The sequence below is a fragment of the Carcharhinus amblyrhynchos genome, chromosome 6, assembly GCF_965287045.1.
Source record: "Carcharhinus amblyrhynchos chromosome 6, sCarAmb.v2.hapA, whole genome shotgun sequence".
NCBI lineage: Eukaryota > Metazoa > Chordata > Chondrichthyes > Carcharhiniformes > Carcharhinidae > Carcharhinus > Carcharhinus amblyrhynchos.
The window spans coordinates 96,998,763-97,012,654 of NC_137329.1; the positions used below are offsets into that span (position 1 = coordinate 96,998,763).

Sequence of the window (13,892 nt, forward strand, 5' to 3'; positions counted from 1 at the left end):
CCTATCAGAGATGGACTTGCAATGAAACACTGTGCCACAGCGCAGGGCACTAACCTGGGGTGGGGGGTGGGGGCGCTCATGCTGGCCAGTGGCTGCGGGGGCACCAATCTTAGCCTGATAGCACTAAATTTGCTGATAAGCTGGAGAAATACAATTGAGTCTATCAGCAGGCAATGTGGAGCAACAGCAAACTCTGATTGACCCATTCCCCTTAGAACAGGACTCAATTAGATTTATTACAAATCTGCCACTGCATGCCCCTGTCCGGCCTGCTCTGGCCAGCTGAACAGCTGGAATGGGGGTGTGGCTTGGAGGTGGTCTGTACCCAATGGTGCCACTGTTGTCGAGAAGGACAGCATGGTGCAGTGGTAGTCAGACAAGACTGAGCAGCAGAATTTAGTGGAAAGGGATGTGGGGAGAGGAGGCAAAGGGGGAAGGGCAATGGGGAAGGAAGGCCTGGAAGGGGTTCGGGGGATGGGGTAGGAAAGGCTGAACACACGGAGGGAACAGTGGAGAAGGAAGGTTATGCAAGGGGGTAGGTCGGGGAACAATAAACACACTGGGAGGCAGTAAACACAATGGGAGGGAGAGGGTAGACTGAGGGATGGAAAGCTGCAGCCCAACATGGATAACTGAAACACTTCAAATCAAAGGGTGAAAGGGAACCACATGACTGAACAATGAAGGGATGCACGCAGACTCTCAAATGGAAAAGTGGTGGGGCAGAGGGGGCTGTTTGTGTGCCACAAGAGGGATAGGTTGGGAAGGGAGACAATGGGCAACAATGTGAAAGTGAGACTCCTTGGTCTTGGGCTTACATTCAGGAGTTAGAGATAGAGATACTCATGGGGCTTTGCATCCATCAGTCATGGGCTGTGTGTTGCAGAGGAAAGAAACACAGCTGTGTGTGCAGGGCTGCCTCACAGTCACTGTCCACAGGCCTGGTCTGTCTCTGTATGGGCTGCAGATAATATGATGATTTAATGGGATGCATCTGTAGCCTGTATTTGGGGACCACATTATAAAGGCAACAGGAGTGTGAGAAAAATTCCAGAGGTGAGGGCTGCACCTCAGTAGGTGATTCTGTACAAAGCCTCCAGAAGGAGCATGGGCACTTCAGTAGTGATGGAAGGATCAGAATGTCCACACAACTATGGGATCCAGTAGTATTGGGGAAGGCTGGAGAACAACAGAAGGGAGCTGTACCTTCACATCAGTAAGTTCCAGGTAGATGTTGGGGACACAGATAGACAGTCAAGGAGGGAACTTGAAGCTCATTTTGGAAATAGTAGTACAGAGCAACGATACTGGAGTTATTGCACAGTTTTAATTTGGAAGTAGAAGCAATTCTGAATGGGAAAGGTCTGAAGCTGTGTGGGAGAAGTGCACTGCTGCACTAAGGGGCACATTCTGGGGAGGCCTCTAATTTGTTAGTGCTGCAAGAGTGAACTGGAGACTTATTATGAAGAAAGGAGGAAGACCTTCAATGAAGAAAACCATGGGAAACCGATGCATTTCTCAGTGCTGTAAAAGGGAAACCCATCATATTCACAGCATATCAGCATTAACACATTAAATGAATAATATGGAGATGCAGGAAATTATGGAGGAGGTGTAGGTGCATCATCTGTGACATTCCATTAATGGGAGCCAGTCAGGAACTCTCCAGAATTGGCATTCCTAACGTGCCAAAGGGCAGCATGTAATTAATCATCAGCAATTTACTGTTAATTGGAGAGTCAGATCTGAGGTTGGAGAACTCAGCCAGGTTAGGGAGCTCTTGTCATTCAAACCTTCTCATATCAATCAGGCATTGAGATGTCATGTCTCTGGATGGCAGCCTGGTAGCACCTCAAAGACGAGGAAGCGACAATGAAAATGGAGCTGAAAGCACTGTAGACCATTGCATTTCTTACGGGTGGCAGATTGTGCGCTTCACTGACTTGAAACATTCCTCATTAATCTCTAATGTTGCATTTCGCAGAGAAGGTGGAAATGGAGATGGGTCCAGGGCTCAATGCTGCCTTTTTGAGGATTGTAATGAGGTGAAGGAGGAAGAGATGATGCAGAGCATCACTCCACCATGACACCTTGCCTGGTGTTCAGGGTGAAGGGGAATAAGAACAAGAATAGGGTCAAGAGGAAAAACCCAGACAATGGAAGCAAATCGCCAGGCCGAGAGTATCCTATTTACAAGTGAGTGAGAGACAGTACTGGGTACGTCTGCATTTGTCCTGAGCTAAGGTGCATCAAACCTGTCACATCCTTTATGAAGACCTGCTGCCCAGTGGAGTTGGAGACTATCTCCTGCCAGTGGCTTTAAAGGTGGCCGCTGTGCTCAACTTCTTTGCCTGTGGGTCATTCCAGGAATTAAGAGGGGACATTTAAGGCAGTTCGCAGTCCACAATACATAACTACATAAAGGAAATGCCTTCCTGACTTTACAGGAAGGCACATCAATATGTGAGGTCTGCTATGCAGAAAGACAGCTAGGCTGTGAAATTACCAGCTTTGCAGCCATCTCAGGTTTCCCCATAACGCAGGGTGCGATCAACTGCACCATATGGCTTTAAGGGTTCCATGACAGCAGACCGTAAACTGCAAAGGGTACAATTCCATCAATGTACTATTGATGTATGATCGTCGTAAACACATTATTCACACTTCTGCCAAAGTTGAGAGTTGTCATGGCACCTATCCCATGAGTCACTCCCAGGTGCCTGAAATTTTCGAAGGGCCTCAATAATTACAGGGATGGTTGCTTAGTGACAAAGGGCACCCAGTGAAATGCTGGCTGATGACACTAGTGCATCACCCTCAGAGATGTTCTGAGCAGAAGTACAAATGCTGCTTACTGTTCCACACGCTCCCTAATAGCAGACCATTGGGATTCTGAAAATGCTCGGACCACTCAGATGGCACACTGCAGTAAAGGTTTTATGCATCGTCACTCTGTTTCACCCTTCACAATCTGGCACTGTAAAGTGGTGATCCATAGCCAGAAAGTGAAATGGAGGAGGATGAGAATTCTTTGGAGGATGAAGATCTGGAGGCCCAGGAACCTCAAGAGATTGATGCGGTCAGTTTGACCGTGAAAACGCCATGGATGAAGCAAGATGTGGGAGACGTGTCCAAGACACTTCAGGCTGACAGATTCTAAAAATAAAGTGAAGACGAAAGGAGGTGTTCTCTGGGCCAATCACAGCATTCCATTTCATCTCAGGAGCTGTCCAACCTGTTGCACCAAGATTTTGGATGAGTTGCTGTCTGAGGATTGCCTCTCCAGTTGTATCTTAGGCACATTTACAGCTATTAGCTTAACCAGAGGAATCCTAGTACATGCCCATCTAGATTGTGAACTGTTGTAGCAGAATTTCAATAGGTAGCACCGAGAGAAGTTAGATAAGCCAGGGCAGTATATTCAACTTTATTGTGCTTGTTCAGCTTTGAGATGATAGTGGCAGCATGTTCTATCTGTCCAAGTCAGTCTATATACATGTTACAAGTGGAGAGTACATGATTGAATGCTTACAGGGTTCTGTTACATATAATTACCTGAACCCTGTGTCTAACCATGAAAACTGATAAGATTCCTGTGTTTGGGAGCGTTTTAGGCATAACTAAATTCACCACCTGAAAGTACATTGAAGTCCTTGATGTCTTGGAAGTGTATGTCATTGAAAAGGTCACTTATATATGTCATCCATATTCAGTATTACTTCCTCTTCAATCCCACTGGTCAGCAATCCATGAATATCTGAACTTGCCATTTCTGCTGCTATCAATTATTTGATAGCCACATTATTTGGTACAAGAAGATTTGAATGACAAGAGCTCCCGAACCTGGCTCAGTTCTCCAATCTCAGATCTGACTTTCCAATTAACAATAAATTGGACGGGGAGATGAGGTTGGGGGGGGATCGTGTTGGGGGGTTGGGGGGGGATGTTGAGGGGGCAGCACAGGGAAAAGAAGATTAAGCATCAGTGATTGGTTCTATGTTTTCAGTGAATACATGAAGGTCCATGCTGGAATTACTAATTGTCAATTTTTTTGTCTATTTGAATGTGTTATCTGTTTGTAGGATTTAGTTCCTTCAAATAAAAACACTCAATGACTTACCAATAGCTTGACTACAGTTTGGTCTGTACATCTTCAAAGGTAAAACCACACTATAGGATGGATTTAACAACACAAAACTAAAGCAATATCTCCCTCTAGCACTAACTAATAAGATTGCAGCATAAGAAACATTTGTCTCCAGCAGGAAAGAAAGATTTTCTTTCATAAACATACATGATGGCAGCAAACAGAAATAGTGAAAGATAATCAACAACTCCAAGGAAATGCTGAATAGCCTGACAATAAATCCTTGGCATGCAATTAAGTTTGTAAGGAGATTTCATATATAAGTTTATGATAATAAATTCAAAACACTAAACTACTGGAGTAGAAAAAGGCATGAATGGTTCAAACTAGAACATATGTTTAGAACTGCCGAAAGAAGATGCTTGTTCATGCAGAGTGCCAAATTGTTGTAGTGGATTTCTGGCACTATCCTGGAGGTGAAACTTCTGGGATAATTTAAGAAACAATTGGAAGAAGCCATTATAAGGTTGTTCTGGATGCACGAAGGATGTGTAACTATGCAAATACTTTGGAAGCAGTTCAGGAAAGGTTTACCAGACTAATACATGGAATGGGTGGATTGTCTTACGAGGAAAGGCTGGGCAAGCTAGACTTGTATCTTATACCCATGGGAATTTAGAAGAGTAAGAGGCGACTTGATGGAAAGATACAAGGTCCTGGGGGAATTTGGATGTGAAGAGGATGTTTCTTATTGTGGAACAGTCATTCTTTAAAACTAAAGGGCCCCAAATTAAAACAGAAATCAGGTGAAATATTTCCACTCAGACAGCCCTAAGTCTTTAGAACGCTTTTTGAAAAGGTGGCGGAAGCAGACTCTTTGGATACTTTTAAAACAAAGGTGGATAAGTTCTTGATAAACAAGGGGGTGATAGGTTATTGGGGTAGAGAGGATGCAGATTTGAGGTCACTATCAAATTAGCCATGATCTTATTAAATGACAGAGCAGACTCAAGGAGCTAAATGGCCTGCTCTTGCTCCTTGTTCGTATGTTTGTAATTAAAATCAAATGGCTTTCTTCATCCAGGAAATTTTGTGATTTTGGAATTGCACTGAAAGTGCAGAAGAATGTAGATTTCTTGTAAGCTCAATATCCAAAATTTTACTGCCCTAACTCCCACAGAAGATGTTGACTGTCCCCAGTATATCTTTTACACTTCCAAATACCTTGGAGTCTAAAATAGTTCTATTAATTCACAGCAACAACTTCCCCGGCCCCGCTCTGACCACCTAGAATCCTGTTCACAATCATCCCCCATATTTATCATTACAAAGAAATATTTCTAAATCATTTCTTCAATATTAAAAGTGAGGATAAAAAAATTAAATGCACATATTTCCTTACAAAATCTAAAAGTGATGACAATAATCAACTGCAATATGAGGAACTTGGAATGTGTATCTGATTTCAAATGTCAACATTTTTGAACAACTTAGTTAAATGTAGATAAAAGCTATCAGAAATTATTTGATCAAATGTTTCTTATTGGGAGGTGCAACGACTACAGCATGCAGGCAGAAGGATTCTTTTGTGTCACTGTAACACATTGTCTATATTCAGTACACAGGGAAGAACAGTGTCTGCTGGGATAAAAGATAATAGAACAGGAGCAGGTCTCATAAAGCTCAAGAGATATGGAGCCTGATTTTAACTCTGTGTAAGTGTGTGGGTTCTGAATGAGTTAAAGGGCCAGATTTTCATTACAAATATGGGTAGCTCAAGTCAGAAAGTTTCTCGACCTGCAAACTCATTTCTGGATAAAGTGTCCCTTTATATGTTACTTTTGGTCTAGGAAGATGAGGCAGAATGGAGTCAGGTCTGGACATTTTATGCATGCTTGGCTGAGAGCCCTGTCTTATGAAAGGATTAACTTTGTTTATACAGGTGGAGAAAAGTGTTGATTTTGCTTGATTGACAGCCCTATGAAGTTGTAATAAGTTATTTATTCTGTGGTCTCCTTTGTCAATGGTTCAATGTTTATTTGCACAAGATTAAGAGATGCCAAGTGCTTAAGGCTTCTCTTATTGAAACTTTAATAATCTGTTTGATTGACAGTTTTATATAGTTGTCATAACACCAGTTTTTCTTTCAAAAATTATGAATTTTTTTTAAAAGCAGTTTCATACATAAAGTCATAGAATCATAGAGGTTTACAGCATGGGAACAGGCCCTTCGGCCCAACTTGTCCATGCCACCCTTTCTTTTTTAAAACCCCTAAGCTAATCCTAAATGCCAGCATTTGGCCCATATCCCTCTATACCCATTGTATGCATGTAACTATTTAAATGTTTTTTAAAAGATAAAACTGTACTCGCCTCTACAACTACCTCTGGCAACTTGTTCCAGACATTCACCACCCTCTGCGTGAAAAAATTGCCCCTCTGGACACTTCTGTATCTTTCCTCTTTCACCTTAAACATAGGCCCTCTCGTTTTAGACTCCTCTACCTTTGGGAAAAGATATTGACTATCTACCTTGTCTATGCCCCTCATTATTTTACATTGGCTATCTACCTTGTTTATGCCTTTCATTCTTTTACAGACCTCTACTCTAGACCTATGCTCCAGCAGAAAAAGTCCCAGTCTATTCAGCCTCTCTTTATAACTCAATCCATCAAGTCCCTGTAGCATCTTAGTAAATCTTTTCTGCATTCTTTTGAGTTTAATAATATCCTTTCTACAATAGACTGACCAGAATTGCACACAGTATTCCAAGTGTGGCCTTACCAATGTCTTGTACAACTTCAACAAAATGTCCCAACTCCTGTATTCAATGTTCTGACCGATGAAACTAAGTATGCCAAATGCCTTCTTCACCACTCTGTCCACCTGTGACTCCACTTTCAAGGAGCTATGAACATGTACCCCTAGATCTCCTTGTTCTGTAACTCTCCCCAATGCCCTATCATTAACTGAGTAAGTCCTGCCCTTGTTAATAACATGCCATTGTTAATATATGGTTCATTGTTCTATACAGACTGTATACAGCAATGAAACCCTGATGGAGCCATCCAAAGTTAGCAACTTAAGTCACATTTTTGGGTGGTTCATACCATAGGGCAATTGCTCAGGGGAAGTTAGTACTTCTGGGCAAATGGTGTGCAAAACTTTACCTGAAGGATCCAAGAGGGATTCTCCAGTGCATCAGAGCCCCCTAAATCCAATGCCAGGAAGCTTACAAGTTGCAGTCCACTGAATGGTGGAGCAGGCTGATAACAAGATTACAAATTTATGATCTTGTAACTATAGGTTAGGGACATAAGCAGGGTAAATTTGTGGGGTTGCGGGGATAGGGCAGGGGAGTGGGTCTGGGTAAGATGGTCTGTCAGAGAGTGGCTGCAGACTTGATGGGCAGAAGGATCTTTTCTGCACTATATGACTCTATGACTATATGACATCTCTACACAACTTACTTTCCTACTTAGCTTTAGATCATCAGCAAATTTAGCAAACATACATTCAGCCCCTTCATAAACATCAAAGTAAATTGTAAATTGTTGAGGTCCCAACACTGATCTCTATGGCACATTGCGTCAACTCAAAAACTACCTACCTATGCCTATTCTCTGTTTCCTCGCAGCTAACGAAGCTAACGTTATTCCCTACATCATCAGCTCACTAAAACGGCTATTTTACTATGATATCTCTCCTATTGTTCCTTTACTATTGGATAAACATTTATATTTTAATCTGTTCCAAAGAATTAACCTTGGAAATGCTGGAATAGATTTACAACTTGCCACCTGATCACTATTCTGACTGCTTATTACAGAAACCATGTAAATTCATTTCTGTTGATTCAGAACATTTGACTGACATTCAGCTTGGAGTTTCATGTCAATTAGTACTTTACTTACCATCCAAAAAAGAGTCCCAGTTGCGAAATCAGCATAATGGTCTATGGTAGATAGTACACTGAAGATCAAACAAATCAATACCATCAAGAATCTGTAATTAAAGATAAATACTTTTTAGAAAAAGCAATTAAATATTGGGATCCCATTTCTGCCTCAGAATATCCCTATTCTGATTAAGCACTAATTAAGCAAGGCTGAAGTTTGTCATGAATGTCATCACCCAGGTTAAAATAAAGTTAAAATCAAACAGTTGCAGAATTATGACCTTTGACTTTCATTCTATTCCTTATCTCTTTAATTCATTTGCTGTTTCAAAAAGGAAATCAAGTTGAATGTTCTTGATTTCTTCAATATTGCACTAGCTAAACATTAAAAAGAAATCCAGGAGCAGAATGGGAGAGAAATCGATCTTCAATAAAAGAACGAACTGGGCAATAGCAAATCAGCAGCTTTTCTTCTCCATTGAAATTAACTGAAAATAAAAATGGGTGCAGTATAAAATTTGGTTTTGGTCATTTCCAGCTTCCATGGAAGACCAAGTTAACGCCAATGCGCTTTATGAGAAACATTAGCTGTTAAGTTATATTCACTGTTTTCATTGATTTCTTTACAAATAATCATGTTGCAATGTGTAGGTTCATATGATGCTAATGTACTGTACCTATCTCCAAAGGATATCTGGCACTGCAAGTTAAGTCAGATTCCTTCAATTTGCAGTGGCAGTCATTGCTTTTGCACATTGACTCAGGATGACAATAGACGACACTGTATTAACACAATGCCAGCCAAGCCGTTTGCTGTTACTTTACATATTTTTTACATTTTAACGCATGGCTTAAACATTTCACTTTGGATTAGCAAAGTAGAGGTGAGGGTGACTGGCCTTGACATCGGGGTTGCATTTGAACGAATGTGGCATCAAGAAGCCCTAGCAAAACTGGAGTCAATGCAGTTATACCTGGCACAAAGGAAAATGATTTGGTTAATCTCAGCTCCAGGATGTCACTGCAGGGGTTCCTCAGAGTAATGTCCTACGTCTAACCATATTAATCTGCTTAATGAATGACATTCCTCCATCATAATGTCAGAAGTAGGGATGTTTAATAATGATTGCATAATATTTAGCATCATTCGTGACTCTGATCCTAATATCCATGTCCAAATGTGGCAAGACCCAGACAATATTCAGGCTTGGGCTCACTGGTGCCAGGTAACATTTCCAGGCAATGACCTTCTCCAACAAGAAAGATCTCACCATTGTCCCTTGACATTCAATGGCATTAACATCATTGAAACTCCACTACCCAATATCGTATGAATTACCATTGACCAGAAACTCAACTGGACTAGCTATATAAATACTGTGGCTACAACAGCAGGTCAGAGGCTAGGAATCCTGTGCCAAATAACTCATCTCCTGACTCCCTAAAGCCTGTCCACCATCTGATAGACACAAGTCAGGAGTGTGATGGAATACTGACCACTTGCCTGGATGAGTGCAGTTCCAACAACACTCAAGAAGCTCGACAGCAAATTTGGTACCATCCAGGACAAAATAGCCCACTTAATTCCAGCAACATCCACTCCAATCACCACTGACAAACAGTGGCAATAGTGTTGTACCATCTACAAGATACAGGATATCATCTAGGCTCTTCATGCAGCACCATCCAAACTTACGGCTAGTCCAGTTGCATTTTTAGTCCATTTATTGATAAGTGCTGCAATAACCTATCTTCCACAACAAAAGTATCCTTTAAAATGTTCCCGTGCAAAATATTAAAAACAGGTAATTTATCACGAGGCCATAAAAGCAGCGAGAAGCAGCAAGAATACGGGGCTATTAAGGTAATGAGATGGGTCCAGAGTTCAGGGCAATAAAACAGCACAATGCATGGGAGTTTAGACCACAAAAGCAGCAAGAGACAGAAAGAGTCCAGCACTGTAAAACAGGGTAGAAGCAGCATGCATCTGGGGTGATAAGAGTGATACGATGGAGAGAGCATTTGGGGCCATTAAAGATCAGAGAAGGAGTGAGTGTTTGAGGCCATAAAACCAGTAATCAGATGCTGGATTTCAAGGTATGAAAGCAGTGGCCAGGAGATCGGCAATAAAGAAAGAGAGTTTGAGGCCATCAATGGGATATGAAACAGCTGAAGTTCAAGGCTAGGCTGTGGACCAGCAAAGCCATGTTCGAGAGCAAAAACCATGGTGTAATAGCACGAGCAAGTTGTAAGTTGATGGGTTGATGAGGAGTGTTGCTTATGGAATGAGTCAAAATGATTGGTGGATTAAAATATTAAAAATATTAAATACTAATGATTAGTAAGTGTGCAGCTGGTGAGTATTGTCTTTTTTAATTAGGTTTATTGCTACTATAAAGTGTGTCAGGTATTTGTCAAATTTATCATTATTAGTAAGGTTTATTAACAGCAGTAATATTTATTCAAAGCAGTACGCTTTGTTAGGGTTGCTAAGTTTTATTAGCAGTAGCAAATTTAACTAATAAATAAAGCGACAAGGCTGCTCCTTCCTGTGTGATGCACATCCTGTGCTTTGTGGGAAATCCAAGATGTTTCCCAAGTCCTGGATACCAATTCTGCAAGGAGTGTCATAAACTATAGTAGTTTGAGCTCTGGGTTTCAGAACTTGAGCAGAAGTTGGCATTACTGTGGTGTATTGTAAGGTTGACAGCTTTGTGAATAGTAGCTTTATTGACATGGTCACCCCACAGCTCAAGTGCATGCAGGAAGAGAGGGAATGGGTGGCTACCAGACAATCAAAGAGGAACAGGTAGGTAGACCAGGAGTCTGATGAGTGCAGCCCACTCACTAACCAGTATTTATTTCTGAATGCTGATGAGAGTGACGGTTCATCTGAGGATTGCAGCCAGAGTCAAGTCAATGGCACAATGAGAGGCTCAGCTGTATGGAGAGGTATTTTTATAATTGTAAGACTAGAAGAAAAATTGTGATAGTTGATTTGATAGTAGAATAGATAGGCATTTCTGCAGCTGCAGATGTATATCCAGAATTACAAGTTGGCTCCCTGGTGCCAGGGTCAAAGATGCTACTGAGCAACTGCAGAACCCCCTGAGAGGGTGAACAGCAGTTATGGCCCACATTGGTACGAACAACTGAGGGTGAAAGAGTGAGGTGATCCTACAGTCAGAACGTAAGAACATAAGAAATAGGAGCAGGAGTAGGCCATCTAGCCCTTCAAGCCTGCCCCACCATTCAATAAGATCATGGCTGATCTGAAGTGACTCAGTTCCACTTTCCCGCTTTCTCCCCAAAACCCTTAATTCCCTTGTCTATCAAAAACCTATCTACCCGCGTCTTAAATATATTTAGCGAGGTAGCTTCCACCACTTCAACGGGCAGAGAATTCCAGAGATTCACCACCCTTTAAGTGAAGAAGTTCCTTCTCAACTCCGTTCTAAACTGCACCCTCCCTTATCTTGAGGCTGTGCCCTCTTGTCCTGCTATCCTTTCTGAGCGGGAAAAATCTCTCTATCTCTACCCTATCCATCCCCTTCATTATCTTATACGTCTCTATAAGATCCCCCCTCATCCTTCTAAACTCCAACGAGTACAGACCCAGTCTATTCAGCCTCTCTTCATAGTCCAACCCCCTCATCTCCAGTATCAGCCTAGTGAACCTCCTCTGCACTCTCTCCAAGGCCAAAATATCCTTGCGTAAGTGCGGTGACCAAAACTGCACACAGTACTCCAGCTGCGGCCTCACCAGTGCCCTATACAGCCGCAGCAAGACCTCCCTGCTTTTATATTCTATCCCCCTCGCTATAAAGGCCAGCATCCCATTCACCTTCTTGATCACCTGCTGCACCTGCAGATTGGGTTTTTGCGACTCATGCACAAGGACCCCCAGGTCCCTCTGCACCGTAGCATGCTGCAGCTTTTCGCCCTTTAAATAGTAATCCCTCCTACTATTATTTCTGCCAAAGTGGATAACCTCACACTTGCTAATGTATGGAATGTATGGAGCCAGGTGGAAAATTAGTAAGCAGGACTTCAAAAGTAATAATCTCTCGATTACTTCCAGCATCATGCACAAATGAGTATGGACTCAGAAACAGACACTCACTATGACACTGTGCCTTCTCCAGGCCTGATGCAACTTTTCTGTACTGGGCTCCCCACAACTTCGCTCTCCCTGGGCCCCACATAACTTCTCACTCCCTGGGCCCCACATAACTTCTCTCTCCCTGGACCCCACATAACTTCTCTCTCCCTGGACCCCACATAACTTCTCTCTCCCTGAGCCCCATACAACTTCTCTCTCCCTGGACCCCATACAACTTCTCTCTCCCTGGACCCCATACAACTTCTCTCTCCCTGGACCCCACATAACTTCTCACTCCCTGGGCCCCACATAACTTCTCTCTCCCTGGACCCCACATAACTTCTCTCTCCCTGGACCCCACATAACTTCTCTCTCCCTGAGCCCCATACAACTTCTCTCTCCCTGGACCCCATACAACTTCTCTCTCCCTGAGCCCCATACAACTTCTCTCTCCCTGGACCCCATACAACTTCTCTCTCCCTGAGCCCCATACAACTTCTCTCTCCCTGGACCCCATACAACTTCTCTCTCCCTGGACCCCATACAACTTCTCTCTCCCTGGACCCCATACAACTTCTCTCTCCCTGAGCCCCATACAACTTCTCTCTCCCTGGACCCCACATAACTTCTCTCTCCCTGGACCCCATACAGCTTCTCTCTCCCTGGACCCCATACAACTTCTCTCTCCCTGAGCTCCAAGAAACTCCTCTCTCCCTGGGCCCCAAGAAACTCCTCTCTCCCTGGGCGCCAAGAAACTCCTCTCTCCCTGGGCCCCAAGAAACTCCTCTCTCCCTGGGCCCCAAGAAACTCCTCTCTCCCTGGGCCTTCCACAACTTCTCTCTCCCTGGGCTCCAAGCAACTCCTCTCTCCCCAGGCCTTCCACAACTTCTCTCTCCCCAGGCCCTCCCACAACTTTTCTCTCCTCGGGCAACCCCCCTCCCCCCCCCCGACCCCTGGCAATTTCTCTCTGTGGGACCCCCCCCCTCCGCCCCCACAAGTTCTCTCTCCCTGGGTTGCCCCGCAACTTTTCTCTCCTCAAGCCCTCAAGTAATTCATAGGAGAAGGGCTGAGCACCCTTCAGGGCTTACGATAGAGTTTACCCTTGTCTATTGACTAGTTTACTTCTATGGGTTCCAGACCCCAGCTTGGGCATTCCCAGAGTAATAGACTCAACGTCTGTAATGTTTTAAGGTTTGGCATGGTCTAAGTTTCACAGTTAGTCAATCTTGTTGAATTCTGGGCCACCCAACGATGCTAAATGTTACCCCTCAGATTCAGGGTCAACTGACGTTACAGACAAAGGCACTCACACCCTCAAATTATCATACAACAATCTCCTTTATTGTACTTTACCAAGTTACTGCAGAAGTGTTAAAATTTCACCACAAAAGGTACCAAACATTGTTATACACAAAGTATTTAACTTCTGACCTACTTCAAAAAGTATCAAAAGCTTCACAAAAATATCCAAACTCACAACTTGGACTTAGATACTACCTGTGGCAAGACGAGGTGATGAGTTTTGCTCCTGATCCCATGTTTCTGAGAGTCCTCTTTTTCTGTTGTGGTTGGTCTTGGGTTACTGCTCTAGAAATTCCTTTCTTTCACCTTTCTATAGCATTCCTGCTGGCAGTGTCAGCTTGGCAGTGCTAGCCTGGCCCCCTGGCACTGCCCAAGGGCAACAATGGCACTGCCCACCAGAAGGGGTGGGGCCTTTTGGGGGCACAATTGGTGGGGGTGGGGAGCTCCCGCCGCCACTCTGCACTGGGATTGCTGGCAGAGGGAGAGAGGCCAACAATCAGGCT

At 43.3% G+C, this 13,892-nt stretch overlaps 1 protein-coding gene across 1 annotated transcript in view; it reads right to left on the bottom strand.

Moving 5' to 3' along the window:
* Window positions 1-13,892, bottom strand: part of kcnq1.2 (potassium voltage-gated channel, KQT-like subfamily, member 1.2) — a 483,492-nt gene that overhangs the window by 428,085 nt on the left and 41,515 nt on the right. The window contains exon 2 of the mRNA XM_080191027.1: window positions 8,002-8,092. Coding sequence (XP_080047153.1) covers window positions 8,002-8,092 — 91 coding nt within the window. The remainder of the gene's footprint in view (window positions 1-8,001; window positions 8,093-13,892) is intronic.